The sequence below is a fragment of the Salmo trutta genome, chromosome 14 (genome assembly GCF_901001165.1).
Source record: "Salmo trutta chromosome 14, fSalTru1.1, whole genome shotgun sequence".
Classification (NCBI taxonomy): domain Eukaryota; kingdom Metazoa; phylum Chordata; class Actinopteri; order Salmoniformes; family Salmonidae; genus Salmo; species Salmo trutta.
This window is the reverse complement of record NC_042970.1, coordinates 66,690,883-66,707,105: the sequence shown is the minus strand read 5'-3', so window position 1 is coordinate 66,707,105 and position 16,223 is coordinate 66,690,883. Positions and strand designations below refer to the sequence as shown.

The window sequence follows — 16,223 nt, the reverse complement described above, 5'->3', positions numbered from 1 at the left end:
GCTATTGGATTTCTGCAGCAAGCCATTGGGTGCTGTAGCCTACATTGCCAACTGTATTGGGTTCTTGTTTAAATAGCGGGGCCTGACTCCTCAAGTGTCTCCTCCAACCCTTCGAGGAGTCTGCAACTGATCCACTTTCACCGATGGCAGAAGCAGATGGCCACTGTGTCTTGTCCTAAAAATAGAAAATAGAGGTTAAATTAGGGACATACACAATAAATTACCACCACTGTCATTATGGGGGAGGGGGATTGAAAGTTCAGTAGCCCTATATGGGGGGATTGAAAGAACTCCCTCAGAGAAAGTGTGCTTTTGATAGGCTTCTAAGCATACTCTTTCAAACCTTATCAATAGTCTTGATTGACTATTTTGAGTAGTTGTCATATGGATGCTGACACTACTTAGTAGAGACTTTCACTGATCTTTGACAGATTGTTTGTGTGGGAGCTCTAGGTTTGGAATATTTTATTACAGGACTTCCTGTCTGGTTTGTAGAATGCCTCCGTGGATGGTGGTGTTGTGTATGGTTGGTATGGAGATTACATTTACGAGCCTGAGCATTGGTCCCGCATGGCGCTTGCAACGCCAGGGTTGTGGGTTTGATTCCCACGGGAGACCAGTACGATAATGTATGCACTCACTACTGTAAGTCGCTCTGGATAAGAGCGTCCGTGACAAATGTAAAAAATGTTAATATTGGTATATGAAGTAGGCTATCCCATCAATAACATTCCTATCAAAGCTAAAAATAAATTATAGGGACCAATGGAAGTTGGATAATGCAATTTTAAACATTTCGTTTTCTTGTACTAAAATACCTTTCCACAAGTATGTTTAGTTGGATACCTTGGCAGTAATGAGTTAGCAGTTGGACAAACATATCAGTTTATAAAGATGCTTTTTTTAAACGCTGGGGCTACAAAAAAGGAATTGTCCATGCCTTGGTGGCTGGCTGCAGCTGTTGGACTGTGCATGGCTAGGGTCCTATCTGCTTTCACCTACCCCCCGTTCAGAGCTACCCCCTGTTCAGAGAAACTAGACCATGGCAACTGTAGTAAATGCGGAAGTTACAAGTGACCAGCTACCACAAACGCCCTCATCTCAAACTTGACACACCCCCCCCCCCCCCCTCTATTTGCTGTTGTTGATGCTGCAGAATAAAGTCAATGTTAAATCATGACCCTTGTGAAAAGTTTGAGAGAGATTTTTATTTTTATTTTAAATGGGTTTTCAAACTTTTTGTAAAAAAGATATTACTAGACTAACAGCTACACATAAACACACATTTGAAAGACCATTTGAGAGACAATTCCCGCCCCCCAAAAATGCTATACTTGACATGTTCTTATCAATTAAAATAACATGCATCTGACAAAGAACCGGGAAAATACACGGGGATATTAACTGTTTAATAACTTGTAGTGTTCCATTAAACAACCCTTATAAAGTCGCACCTGCTCTAGCTGTAAAGGAATCAACATAAACCAATAAAATAACATGAATAGAACATGGGCTACCTTGACGAGGTGCGCTCGGAAAGCAAGTCATTTGCAAAGAGATGAAAAAAATAAAGCAACAATCAATATCCTTGCATCATTGAATGATTTGGCATTGCATGCTGTCATAGCACGAGGAGTATGGACGTGTGTAGTCCTGCGTCGAAGCGCGCCTGTGTTCAAAATGCCATGCAGGAGTCCGACGGATTACACCCCTCGGCTCTCCATACACGGGCCGAGCGCTACAGTTTGGATTCGGGACTACCTCTCCATATATGGACCGTCCTGCGCATTACGAAGTGCGACCCTGAGCTCTTTCGCGCTCGTCTACGGGAGTGTCCAGTGCGCACCCGTCCCAAGAACCAAATATGGATGAAGGGGTCGGGAGAATTCCTGTGGAATAGATGGACATTCCTAATGGTTGTCAGGAGACGAAAAAAGGTGGATGGCGTCGGGTATATAAGGTTGACGGCAGTTGCTATCAGTCCTTAGCTGGAACCAGCAGTGGTAAAGTTCTGCAACTGAGCTTCTTCTAAAAGAAAACCAGGTAAGTGAACGGGTCCGTGGAATATTACACCACGCTGCTGCACGAGGAGGTCAATACGAGGAGTGGATTTTTTTCTCTTTCTGGGACATTACATCATGGACTCTGAATAAGGAATTAAACAAATCAAAGATAATCTACACAGTATTGTGACAGTCAGTGAAACTTGGCAGCCAATCACCGGCTCAGTTTAACTTTTAGCCTACTATCGTAAACTAAACAGATTTCACCTCTGTCAAATTATTATTATAATAATAGAAGAGATTGGATTAAAATTAATTTGATTTGATACCTTAGTCTACCTGCATAATATAGGCTAATGCGTCTATGTAAAAAAATATGTTGATTTAATTAATAAATGATAATTGGTCTTTGAGATTAAAAAAAATAGAATTATATTTTGGTAGATCATTTGATTTATTAAGATAATGTCAGACAGAATATTGAATAGGTCTACTGGATATTGGAAAACCTGTTATGTCAGCAGGTGCGAGCAAGAAGAGAAAGAGATCCACAACTTTGTATTGAATCAAAAATTCCTGGAACGACTGCATTACATGCTTATAGCTACCCTATAAGATAGGTTACCCAATATGTGTATTGATTATCAATCTATTTAACCAGATGATGTGCATTATCTGAAATACTTATTAATATAAAACGTATATGTAATGTAAAATTACTCCGTGAAACGATCTTTGAAATGTTTGTGGTCAATGTGTAATGTGTAGCCTAACGTTATCATGATCACTTTGGTAAAATTACCGAGACCACCGTGTCAGACTACGGTGTCATTAAGCCTTAAGGCATGAAGGGTGGGGTATATGGCCAATATACCATTGCTAAGGACTGTTCTTATGCACAATGCAACGTGGAGTGCCTGGACACAGCTCTTAGATGTGGTATATCGGCTATATACCACACACCCCCGAGGTGCCTTATTGCTATTATAAACTAGTTAACAACGTAATTAGAACACTAAAACGTTATTTTTGTCATACTCGTGAACACAACTCTTACTTTTGAGTGCGATAAAATGGCATACAAGCAAGTTTACTATGACTTCTGCAGTGCATTGGCACGGGTGAAATAATTCTGCAGTATGAAGCTTAAATATTGCATTTATGTTCCAAACAACATTTTTGGAGAAAACAACATTTTTTGTGAATACAATAATAATTTTGTGAAAAATGGATCATTGATGGAGTACTGTGGATACCAATATCCCTGTGAGCATCCCAGGCTCATGTAGTGCATCTAAGGTAGGAGGGCCTAGTGTCTGCAGGTTTTGTTTTTTCCTTTCAATTAAGACCTAGACAACCAGGTGAGGGGAGTTATTTACTAATGAGTTACCTTGATTCATCAATCAAGTACAAGGGAGGTTTGAAAACCCGCAGACACTCGGCCCTCCGTAGAATGAGTTTGACACCTGTGATCTAATGGTTAAGAAAATACATTGTGGATCCCACTTTGGGAACCACTGATGTAGGCAACCTAATATGCATTCTTGGTCAACTCTCAGTGTAATGTGATTCATTCTGTTTGATCATTTGTTACGAGTGGATAATCTTCAGTGAGTATACATGATGCATCAGCAATACACCCGAAAGTATCGTTTTTACGCACAGAATGTTGTTTTTACGCATAGAATGTAGTTGCGTAATGTCAGTGAGAGATCTTGCAGTAAGTAGGCTACTTACAGTATACTGTATGATAAATGTGTGTTCCTTTTGCACCTTGTCTCAGAACCCACCAAGATGTGTGACGACGACGAGACTACCGCTCTTGTGTGCGACAATGGCTCCGGCCTGGTCAAGGCTGGCTTCGCCGGCGACGACGCCCCCAGGGCTGTCTTCCCATCCATTGTCGGTCGCCCTCGTCACCAGGTACGTAAAAACACCACTCCTAGCTATGGCTAGTCATGTGAATTAAGGCATCATACCTTGTCTCATGATATAGCCTACTATGATATCCAAAGTACAGATATGCGTAAAAGCATATTGGCAAATATATACGAATTCAAGTAAAAAAAAAAAATGCATTTAGGGATAGTGTACTAGTGCTAACGTGTAATGTGTTAGGTGCGACGTGCCGTTTTAGTGTCCAAGGTGTAGTGTACCGTTAGATGATAATGTGTAGTTAGGCATGTGCGCCATGTCCTTGCAGGTGTCTCAATGGGCTTGTTCTGTCTCTTCCAGGGTGTGATGGTGGGTATGGGTCAGAAGGACTCCTACGTAGGAGATGAAGCTCAGAGCAAGAGGGGTATCCTGACCCTGAAGTACCCCATCGAGCATGGTATCATCACTAACTGGGACGACATGGAGAAGATCTGGCACCACACCTTCTACAACGAGCTGCGCGTTGCCCCCGAGGAGCACCCCACCCTGCTCACTGAGGCCCCCCTGAACCCCAAGGCCAACAGAGAGAAGATGACACAGATCATGTTCGAGACCTTCAACGTTCCCGCCATGTATGTGGCCATCCAGGCTGTTCTGTCCCTGTACGCTTCTGGTCGTACCACCGGTAAGAACTTTTCCCCCTCGCGCCTTTTTTCGCACACAACTCGTTATTTGTATTTCAAGTTGTTGATGGTTGGGTTGTCTGCTTTACTGAATTGTGGTGTTTTCTGTGTTTAGGTATTGTGCTGGACTCCGGTGATGGTGTGACCCACAACGTCCCCATCTATGAGGGTTACGCTCTCCCCCACGCCATCATGCGTCTGGATCTGGCTGGTCGCGATCTGACTGACTACCTCATGAAGATCCTGACCGAGCGTGGCTACTCTTTCGTCACAACCGGTGAGCATGAACTTTGTGTTTTTGCATAGAAATGCTTGTTTGATCAATTCCAAGTATTATAACGTGGGGGGATATACGGGGATATACTTTTACGCATTAACGGAAATGTCTCATTTCAGCCGAGCGTGAGATCGTGCGTGACATTAAGGAGAAGCTGTGCTATGTCGCCCTGGACTTCGAGAATGAAATGGCCACCGCCGCCTCCTCCTCCTCCCTGGAGAAGAGCTACGAGCTTCCCGACGGTCAGGTCATCACCATCGGTAACGAGCGTTTCCGTTGCCCAGAGACCCTCTTCCAGCCTTCCTTCATTGGTGCGTATTTACCGTTATAGGCCTATAATATAATCCAACATAAAATCTTCGGCCTAAAGAGTGGCTGAATATTCATATTGATCTTTGTATAACTGCACAGGTATGGAGTCCGCTGGTATTCATGAGACTGCCTACAACAGCATCATGAAGTGCGACATTGACATCCGTAAGGACCTGTACGCCAACAATGTGCTTTCCGGCGGTACCACGATGTACCCTGGTATTGCTGACCGTATGCAGAAGGAGATCACTGCCCTGGCCCCCAGCACCATGAAGATCAAGGTAATTACAAATAAACAATACTTTTACGCACAGTAAAATAGTTAAAAGTGATGACATAGGGCTGCATAATTGTTTCATTGTCATTGTGTTACCTGTGCTACCTATGGTACCCAGTATCTAATACTCCTTTTCTCACTTGGCATAGATCATTGCCCCACCTGAGCGTAAATACTCCGTCTGGATCGGTGGCTCCATCCTGGCTTCCCTGTCCACTTTCCAGGCCATGTGGATCACCAAGCAGGAATACGACGAGGCAGGTCCCAGCATTGTCCATCGCAAGTGCTTCTAAATGCATTGTCAACATCTCGCTCAGGATCCAAGCAACAACGGCACACCGACTTGCGATCAAGGGACAACTTTATACAACTGTTACATTGTAACAGCGAAAGCTCAGCAAACGGAGAGAATGACGTCAATATCACGACGTGTGAGGAAAAAAATACCAACATGTGAATGTAAAATGTACATAAATGTTATTTATTGATCGTCCATCATTTGGTATTTTTTGGTGAGCACAGTCTGTTTTGGGGACAAGCAAGAGGGACAGAGGGTGACCACAACGTTGTTTTCTCTGGTTACCCGATAATGGCTCAGAAGTACGTGCTATCTGTACTCGAGCCAAACATTATCAACTACTAACCATCAAGAGATCCACATAGGAAATAAAAACCATCTATTTTCAAACGTGTTTCTGTTATTTTGTTCTTTTTGAGGTGCATTACAACACAACCAACACTTAAAATAGGCCTTGGTGTGCGTTTTATGATGCGCAACCATTAAATACCCATTTGGGCAAAGATTAATTCATTTCTGGCACATAGCAACATAAATATCCTAAACATTATGAGACACTTTCAATTTGGATGCCTTTCAATGTTTTGAAGAACATGACTACCTGGAACTGGAAGGACAAACAATGAGCTCAAGTAGGCCGCCAAGTGTTTAAGGAAATTGTTCTAAAGGTCCCTGACAAGACAAACAATGTCATGGATATAAGGTTATAAATCATTGAGCAGACCTCCTTTGTGATATTAACTCTATTTTACAATAATATTATCAATGTGCCTAAAATACGAATTGTTCTCCATAACTATTTATTCAACAAACATTTGCCCATATTTTATTGAACTGGGAGGGAATTAATGTATTTTCTGTGTTAGATTCATACTAAACAATGACATAGCATTCTTTCACCAAGGAGGTAGTCACAGCAAATCCATGCTCACAGCAGATCGTATTTGTCATCAAATTTGGCCATTCGACTACAATACCAATACTGATATTGATTTTAAATCACATGAGCAAGCTAATCATTTGATATTTCACAACTGAAAAAAATACATTTGAGGCTGAAAACCCCCCCACAGAATTTGCATTACCATGTGTACTCGTTTCTCAACAAAAAAAGAATACACACTTGTTGAAGCAATTACACGCTGTAGAATAAAATACGTCCTAGGAAGAGACGCGCGCCAGTACCATGCAGTTCTGGGCATGCGCATTGCACTTCCTATAGCTTTTAATGGAGAAACATCTTTAATGCCAGGTTTGAGATGGCTATATTCTGACGACGATTCAATGCCAAGATATGCGCAACAACAGACTGTTATAATGGCGGAATACTTGAAGTGAAAATGATGTTGTTCTGTAATTCTCCATAATGAAGTCCGGGTGAGGGGTAAGCTTATATGCACCGGTAATAACCTGTTCTGGTCGTGTTTACAACCACTATAGTGCGCAAGTAGAAGCAAACGTCGACGCCACCAGCTGTGCATGTTTTCGTCACCCTATTACCTTTAAGTATTTACATTTAATAAATAACTTTTGGTATGTGGACTAACAATAACATTTCTGTATTGATAGACCCATGCACAGTGTTTTGATAAAGACGGCCGTATTGGCGTCAGCAATGTCTGCCTCAATCAAATAGCGGGCTCGGCTGCGCCATATTTGGGCAACAGAAACAGCAGATAAACCACAAAACGGATTTTTGTCGTGGAAACTATTTAGGCCATGGCTGGTTTATGAATGGAAATGCTCTTAATAAACTATATAACTAGGCTACATAGGGCCTACACTATCCCCATCTATTCTGTTATAGTATGCTAGGTATAAATAACATTGTAATAACGATGCTATTACTACATATAGATTATGTGTATATTTCTAGCGTCAGATGGGCGTTATGGAGCACAGTGTATAGATAGCCATCAGACGGCATGGGTTACTGTATTCGAGGGAGGGAAACGCCGACAGGTAATTCTAGAAGGCCCAGGTGCACTGGATTGCTCTGGGTTGCTACAGGCTTTAGATCTGTGGCGGAACTGTCACCAACACATTCCACACCAAATATAGAAACGTAGGCCTAGTTACTGTTGCATTGTAGGGCTATGTATGTGATAACACTTCTCTTTTCTCCTCTCCTCCATAGTTTGTGAGCTAATCAAAATTGGACCTAAGCAATAACAGGAATCATGGTGACTAAGAAAATCCGTACGGAGTACATGAAGAAATTCAAAGAGCCGAAATGGGAGACGTTTTCCAAGTGCTACGAGGACTCAGTGAAGTACAGGTTGACTAGGCGGGTGATGGAGCACGCTCACAAACCTCTGTGGTTCTGGGAGGGGTGGGATACCTCGACCGGGTCAGACTCCAGCGCCAGTGGGCGGTCGACCCCCAAGGTGAGGAATAAAGTGGCGCCTTTAGACATCAAACTTCAGACACCACCAGTGAAGTCAGAATCAAGGGAGAGCCCGGAACCGAAGCCTCCTTCTGTGAATGGGGAACCAGAATTGGAGGCCAAGGAGTTTACCCTCTTGGATGCACTACCACCCACAGGTATCTATCTATCTTCTACTATTGCAAATACTTTTATACACCTGCATGTTGATCCTATTGTAATAAGACTATGCTTTTGAGCTTCAAACATAAAGTTAAAAGGTCTTAATTTGTTAGGTCTATACACTGAGTGTACAGAACATTAGGAACACCTGCTCTTCCCATGACAGACTGACCAGGTGAATCCAGGTGAAAGCTACAGTAGGATCCCTTATTGATGTCACTTGTTAAATCCACTTCAATCAGTGTAGATGAAGACAGGTTAAAGAAGGATTTTAAGTCTTGAGACAATTGAGCCATGGATTGTGTATGTGTGCCATTCAGAGGGTGAAAGGGCAAGACAAAAGATTTAAGTGCCTTTGAACGAGCCAGCATCCCTGTGAACGCTTTCGACACCTTGTAGAGTCCATGCCCCGATGATTTGAGGCTGTTCTGAGGGCAAAAGGGGTGCAACTCAATATTAGGAAGGTGTTCCTAATGTTTGGTATTGTGTATAATTCAAAATTCAAAAGGCACTCGCATACATCTGAGCTATCTTTTTTGCAGGTGCATGGTAACAGTTGAATAAAATGAGACAAAAGAAGAAACCCGCACACTGTTCTTGATAGTGTCACTGCTCTTTAATAAGCTTTACGTGTCGGCCTCACGGCCTTCATCAGAGCTTTTGACAAAAGAGCAGTGACACTATCAAGAGCAGTGTGCGGGTTTCTTCTTTTGTCTCATTTTATTCAACTGTTACCATGCACCTGCAAAAAAGATAGCTCAGATGTGTGAGTGCCTTTTGAATTTTGTCAGAGCTTTTCATTAAAGCTCCGACGAAGGCCGTGAGGCCGATACGTTAAGCTTATTAAAGAGCAGTGATACTATCAAGAGCAGTGAGCAGGTTTCTTGTTTTTTCTCAGTATAGTGTATAATAAAACTACATCACTTTCTGCTCATTCAAAGAGTCTGTAATAGAGAACGGGGGCCTAAACGAACCAGATGAGGGGACAGTTAACGGGTCAGTAGTACAAAATGGTCCAGCGGCTGCAACGTCAACAGATGAGGGACCAGCAGACAAGGCGTCATCAGACGAGGAGCCGGTGAAGACTGAGCCTAAGCGTCGCCACCGCAATTGTGTCCCTCACCCAGAACCATGTCAAAGGGACTGTTCCTGTGACGACATCAAGCCTGCGCCTGTCAGGAAGCCCTCCAGAGCAAAGAGCCAGCCCCCAGCCATCACCACAGAGAAGGAGAACAGACAACCTTCGTCCCGGCTCGACTGGGCAGAGAGACACGCGTCATCTGCTAGGAGGTCTACAAATGAGGTACGAGTGTGTGTGTGTGTGTGTGTGTGTGTGTGTGTGTGTGTGTGTGACTGTGTGTGTGAGAGAGGCTGGGCATATGTGAGGTTATTAAAATGTTTGATATTTATTCCATTTGATGTTATTTCAGTACCAGACTTGCATTTATTATCACTCAGTGCCTGGGCTTACCTCCACTGTACCTGCACCCCACCATACCCCTGTCTGCACATTATGCTCTGAATCTATTCTACCACACCCAGGAATCTGCTCCTTTTATTCTCTGTCCCCAACGCACCAGACGGCCAGTTTTGCTAGCCTTTAGCTGTGCCCTCATCCTACTCCTCCTGTGTTCCTCGGGTGATGTGGAGGCTAACCCAGGCCCTGCGTGTCCCCAGGCACCCTCATTTGTTGACTTCTGTGATCGGAAAAGCCTTGGTTTTATGCATGTTAACATCAGAAGCCTCCTCCATAAGTTTGTTTTACTCACTGCTTTAGCACACTCCGCCAACCCTTGCCATGTCCTTGCCGTGTCTGAATCCTGGTTTAGGAAGGCCACCAAGAATTCTGAGATTTCCATACCCAACTACAACATTTTCCGTCAAGATAGAACTGCCAAAGGGGGAGGAGTTGCAATCTACTGCAGAGATAGCTTGCAAAGTTCTGTCATACTATCCAGGTCTATGCCCAAACAGTTCGAGCTTCTAATTTTAAAAATTAATCTCTCCAGAAATAAGTCTCTCACTGTTGCCGCCTGTTATAGACCCCCCTAAGCTCCCAGCTGTGCCCTGGACACCATATGTGAATTGATTGCCCCCATCTATCTTCAGAGTTCATTCTGTTAGGTGACCAAAACTGGGATATGCTTAACACCCCAGCAGTCCTACAATATAAGCTAGATGCCCTCAGTCTCACACAAATTATCAAGGAAACCACCAGGTACAACCCTAAATCCATAAACATGGGCACCCTCATAGATATTATCCTGACCAACTTGCCCTCCAAATACATCTCTGCTGTTTTCAATCAGGATCTCAGCGATCACTGCCTCATTGCCTGCATCCGCTATGGGTCCGCGGTCAAACGACCACCCCTCATCACTGTCAAACGCTCCCTAAAACACTTCTGCGAGCAAGCCTTTCTAATTGACCTGGCCCAGGTATCCTGGAAGGATATTGACCTCATCCCGTCAGTCGAGGATGCCTGGTCGTTCTTTAAAAGTAATTTCCTCACCATCTTAATAAATAAGCATGCCCCTTTCAAAAAATGTAGAACTAAGAACAGACATAGCCCTTGGTTCCAGACCTGACTGCCCTTGACCAGCATAAAAACATCCTGTGGCGGACTGCAATAAGCATCGAATAGTTCCCGCGATATGCAGCTGTTTAGGGAAGTCAGGAACCAATACACACAGTCAGGAAAGCAAAGGCTAGCTTTTTCAAACAGAAATGTGCATCCTTTAGCTCTAACTCCAAAATGTTTTGGGACACTGTAAAGTCCATGGAGAACAAGAGCACCTCCTCCCAGCTGCCCACTGCACTGAGGCTAGGTGACACGGTCACCACCGATAAATCCATGATAATCGAAAATTTCAATAAGCATTTCTCTACGGCTGGCCATGCTTTCCTCCTGGCTACCCCAATCCCGTCCAACAGCTCCGCACCCCTCGCAGCTACTTGCCCGAGCCTTCCCAGCTTCTCCTTCACCCAAATCCAGATCGCAGATGTTCTGAAAGAGCTGGAAAACCTGGATCCATTCAAATCAGCTGGGCTAGACAATCTGGACCCTCTCTTTCTAAAATTATCCGCCGCCATTGTTGCAACCCCTATTACCAGTCTGTTCAACCTCTCTTTCATTTCATCCGAGATCCCTAAAGATTGGAAAGCTGCCGCGGTCATCCCCCTCTTCAAAGGGGGTGACACTCTAGACCCAAACTGTTACAGACCTATATCCATCCTGCCCTGCCTTTCTAAAGTCTTTGAAAGCCAAGTTAATAAACCGATCACTGACCATTTCGAATCCCACCCATCTCTGTCTCTATAGGGGTACCACAGGGTTCAATTCTCGGGCCGACTCTTTTCTCTATATATATCAACGATGTCGCTCTTACTGCGGGTGATTCCCTGATCCACCTTTACGCAGACAACACCATTCTGTATACATCTGGCCCTTCTTTGGACACTGTGTTAACTAACCTCCAAACGAGCTTCAATGCCATACAACACTCCTTCCGTGGCCTCCAACTGCTCTTAAATGCTAGCAAAACCAAATGCATGCTTTTCAACCGTTCGTTGCCCGCACCCGCCCGCCCGACTAGCATCACTACTCTGGACGGTTCTGACCTAGAATACGTGGACAACTACAAATACCTAGGTGTCTGGCTAGACTGTAAACTCTCCTTCCAGACTCATATCAAACATCTCCAATCCAAAATCAAATCTAGAATCGGCTTTCTATTTCGCAACAAAGCCTCCTTCACTCACTCCGCCAAACTTACCCTAGTAAAACTGACTATCCTACCGATCCTCGACATCGGCGATGTCATCTACAAAATAGCTTCCAATACTCTACTCAGCAAATTGGATGCGGTCTATCACAAGTGCCATCTGTTTTGTTACCAAAGCACCTTATAGCACCCAACACTGCGACCTGTATGCTCTAGTCGGCTGGCCCTCGCTACTTATTCGGCGCCAGATCCACTGGCTCCAGGTCATCTACAAGTCTTTGCTAGGTAAAGCTCCGCCTTATCTCAGCTCACTGGTCACGATAACAACACCCACCCGTAGCACACGCTCCAGCAGGTATATCTCTCTGGTCATCCCCAAAGCCAACAGCTCCTTTGGCCGCCTTTCCTTCCAGTTCTATGCTGCCAGTGACTGGAACGAATTGCAAAAATCGCTGAAGCTGGAGACTTACATTTCCCTCACTAACTTTAAACATCAGCTATCTGAGCATCTAACCGATCGCTGCAGCTGTACATGGTCCATCTGTAAATAGCCCACCCAATCTACCTACCTCATCCCCATATTGTTTTTATTTACTTTACTGCTCTTTTGCACACCAGTATCACTACTTACACACCATCATCTGCTCATCATCATCTGCTCATCTATCACTCCAATGTTAATCTGCTAAATTGTAATTACTTTGCTACTATGGCCTATTTATTGCCATACCTCCTCATGCCATTTGCACACACTGTATATAGACTTTCTTTTTTTCTATTGTGTTATTGACTGTACGCTTGTTTATTCTATGTAACTCTGTGTTGTTGTTTCTGTCGCACTGCTTTGTTTTATCTTGGCCAGGTCGCAGTTGTAAATGAGAACTTGTTCTCAACTAGCTTACCTGGTTAAATACAGGTGAAATAAAAAATATTATTATTTGTTTTTGTTTGTTTCTTAGGCCACAGTATAATGATCAAAAGCTAACATTATAGGAATACTGGTTGAAAGCTGTGTTGCTTATGAAATGCAGGCTTACTGTGCGTCAAACATCTATTCTGCAAATAAGATTGAGTTATTTCAGGGAAAATAGATAGGAGGGCATTGTGAGTCTTTTGGCACATTTTCATGGAAAGGATACCAGAGAAACGTATCTCATCATCCAACACTCCCCCCAGAAACTATCAATAATAGAAGAGTGGTATGTATTTCGGAAGTGAGCGCCAAGTGCCTATCCTGTCTCATTGCCCTAACCTCCCGGGCACCTCTCGCTCTCTACAGAGTCGCACATCCGACGCATGCGTCCAGACCAGACGGGAGTCGGATAAACGCTGTTGGAACGTGGACCGCAGGAGGGCACGGTCTGCCGACCTGGAGAAGATACGGCGGTCGGAGTTGGCCGTGGTGGATGACCGTTGGATGACCGAGTACATGCGCTGCTTCTCTGCCCGGTTGAGGTAGAGCACAAGGATCATGGGTATTCCACCACCACCCGTCGACCATTCTATTTTTAACACCATGTTTCCTTATTGAGGATTGGTTAACAGAACAAAATTATTGGATTGGTTTAGACACCAATTAGGGCCCTGAGGCCACGTAACCTGACTAGGAAGAACTCAGGGCCCTAATCATAAGGTATGGTTGATTTGTTAAGTTGATCGCTGAGTTGGCGATATGCCACTTTTCTTCCACAAGGGATGACACAATCATTGTAGAATATTGCAAGATATGTAGTTATGCCTCTAGAAATTGGACTGGTTTGTACATTTTTATGCTGCTGACCACAGAGTATGATTTGTACTGTATTATTAGACATTCCAAGCATGATGATGGTCTTTACACTTCGCTTTATTTTGGTGGCATCTTTGACATTCTGTGTTGCTTATGTCATTTCAGGCTATATCACAAAGGCAGCTGCATGAAATCCAAAAGTTAGATCAGGGGTATTCAACCGGGAGTACTGCAGGGGGTCCGCAATAATATATATACAAAAAGCTACAGTAGAAAATAGGAGAATAGGGGGCCTCCCGGGTGGCGCAGTGGTCTAAGGCACTGCATCGCAGTGCTAGCTGTGCCACCAGAGACTCTAGGTTTGAGCCCAGGGTCTGTCGCAGCCGGCTGTGACTGGGAGGCCCATGGGGCGGTGCACAATTGGCCTAGCGTTGTCCGGGTTAAGGAGGGTTTGGCCAGCAGGGATATCCTTGTCTCATTGCGCACTAGCAACTCCTGTGGCGGGCTGGGCGCACTGACCAGGTTGCTAGGTGTACGGTGTTTCCTCCAACACATTGGTGTGGCTGGCTTCCGGGTTGGATGCGCGCTGTGTTAAGAAGCAGTGTGGCTTGGTTGGGTTGGGTTGCGTTTCGGAGGACACATGGCTCTCGTCCTTCGCCTTTCCCAAGTCCGTGCGGGAGTTGTAGCGATGAGACAAGACAGTAACTACTAACAATTGTATTTTTAACTTTATTTCTCTATTCCTAATATTGAGCTAGTTACACTCATTCGATCTAATTACACTCATTGGAGCTAATTACACTCACTGGAGTATCTGCTGGTAAGCTTTCTTGTCTTGGACATTTAATTTTGTGAACACATTCATCCCAATTTTTGGGGGAGTTACCTTTCTAGCTAATAGGCTATGTTACACTTCCTCTTCCAATTTAAATGGGGGGAGGTCAAAATAATGAAAAACTATCTACCAAATCTATTCATTTAAAAATGTTGATTAATTCTCCTTGCCATTCACCTGATGATAAGACAAGACAAGCGGGGGGGAAAAGAAAGCGTATGATGGGGGTCCCTGGGTCGCCGGTTTACCTGGGCGGGGGTCCCTGGGGAAGAATTTAAATGTTTTATTTAACCTTTATTTAACTAGGCAAGTCAGTTAAGAACAAATTCTTATTTACAATGACAGCCTACCCCGCCAAACCCGGACGACACTGGGCCAATTGTGCGCCGCCCTATGGGACTCCCAATCACGGCCGGATGTGATACAGCCTGGATTTCAACCAGGGAATGTAGTGACGCCTCTTGCATTGAGATGCAGTGCCTTAGACTGCTGCTCCACTCGGGAGCAAGGTTGAAAACCCCTGAGTTAGATGAAAGGACCAAACAATTATTGTTTTAGATATTACAGTATTTTCAAACTACTAAAAGCCATAGCCAAGGAGTTGTGACATAGAGCTGCAGAGAAAGAAACTGTTAGCGGGCTAATATCCTACATTAGCTTTATTGTATTTTGCACTAGAATGCATTCCAGAGGATGGTTTTATTAATATTTTAATTAAAGCTCTTATCAACAGTACCATGGAAATTGTTGTAAAGTTGGAGAACCATACTGTTAGACATTGTATGACATAGTTATTGCGCTCACACCTGTATGTTTTTTCTTTACATCTTGGCTAGCCTCGTACGAACCATCCTGATCTCGCAAGCTCACATTCTGTTTCGCTACAAGGATACAGAATGTGAGCTTGCGAGATCAGGATGGTTCGTACGAGGCCACATCTTGGCAGCTTCGCCCTCTAATTTAGGGTCGTCTTATATTTTACAATCACAAACACTCACCGCCTCAGTATTGTAGTGGGCAGAATGAAATTGCAATGTAATGTGGTAAAGAAATGCCCTTCCTTATGTGCTACATTACCAAATACACTTTTTAGAGTATGTCACTCACCATCACATTTGTCTTTGACAGGGTTTCGTGGATTGACTTATTTGATAGTTATTCATACTGAATTGTGATGTCAGTACCAAGTTCTGTATCTGTAATTTAAATTGAGGGCTATTTTGACAGAAATGAAGTGTTATATTTGAAAGCTTGGTTGTTTGTCGGTTGTGAATAATGCTCAGTTTACATACCTTTCCTATTTTTTACAATGCTTATTCATCGTGCTATTCACTCAGAATGTTTTTACTCACCAAATCATTCACTTTCACCTCTGTCTTAGCTTAGGAATGGTTCCTTGAGAGAACGTTGGAACGACGTTTCCAGACCGTCTCACGGGGAACCTTGTAGGACACCAGCAGTTTTTTGGAGTGTTGAAATGGGCGTGGCTTTATTTGACTAATGCGTGTACAATCTGATGAGACTTCCCTTGTGTCTGCCAGAGGGGAGTCTTTAGTGTGTGTGATTGGTTGTGGTTGTATGGGCAGAGAGAGCTCACTGTTAAGAAGATTAGACTGGCATTATCTTACGGTCATCTTTATTCAGAGTGGTCAAAGATCCAT

At 43.8% G+C, this 16,223-nt stretch overlaps 2 protein-coding genes across 3 annotated transcripts; both read left to right on the top strand.

Annotated features, from left to right (window-relative positions):
- Positions 1-1,887: 1,887 nt before the first annotated feature.
- Positions 1,888-6,115, top strand: LOC115208722 (actin, alpha skeletal muscle 2). Its single transcript, XM_029777038.1, has 7 exons — positions 1,888-2,043; positions 3,787-3,926; positions 4,239-4,563; positions 4,677-4,838; positions 4,958-5,149; positions 5,250-5,431; positions 5,577-6,115. Exons 2-7 carry the CDS (start codon positions 3,798-3,800, stop codon positions 5,718-5,720), a joined length of 1,134 nt encoding a protein of 377 aa, XP_029632898.1. The 5' UTR covers positions 1,888-2,043; positions 3,787-3,797; the 3' UTR covers positions 5,721-6,115.
- Positions 6,116-6,954: 839 nt separating this feature from the next.
- On the top strand, positions 6,955-14,004 carry LOC115208723 (centriole, cilia and spindle-associated protein-like). 2 transcript variants are annotated; one of them, XM_029777039.1, is made up of 4 exons: positions 6,955-7,109; positions 7,863-8,269; positions 9,215-9,576; positions 13,278-14,004. In XM_029777039.1, exons 2-4 carry the CDS (start codon positions 7,906-7,908, stop codon positions 13,455-13,457), a joined length of 906 nt encoding a protein of 301 aa, XP_029632899.1. In that variant the 5' UTR covers positions 6,955-7,109; positions 7,863-7,905; the 3' UTR covers positions 13,458-14,004. The 2 variants fall into 2 exon arrangements, with proteins under 2 accessions (XP_029632899.1, XP_029632900.1); XM_029777040.1 differs by having other exon boundaries at positions 7,108-7,127.
- Positions 14,005-16,223: the final 2,219 nt, after the last annotated feature.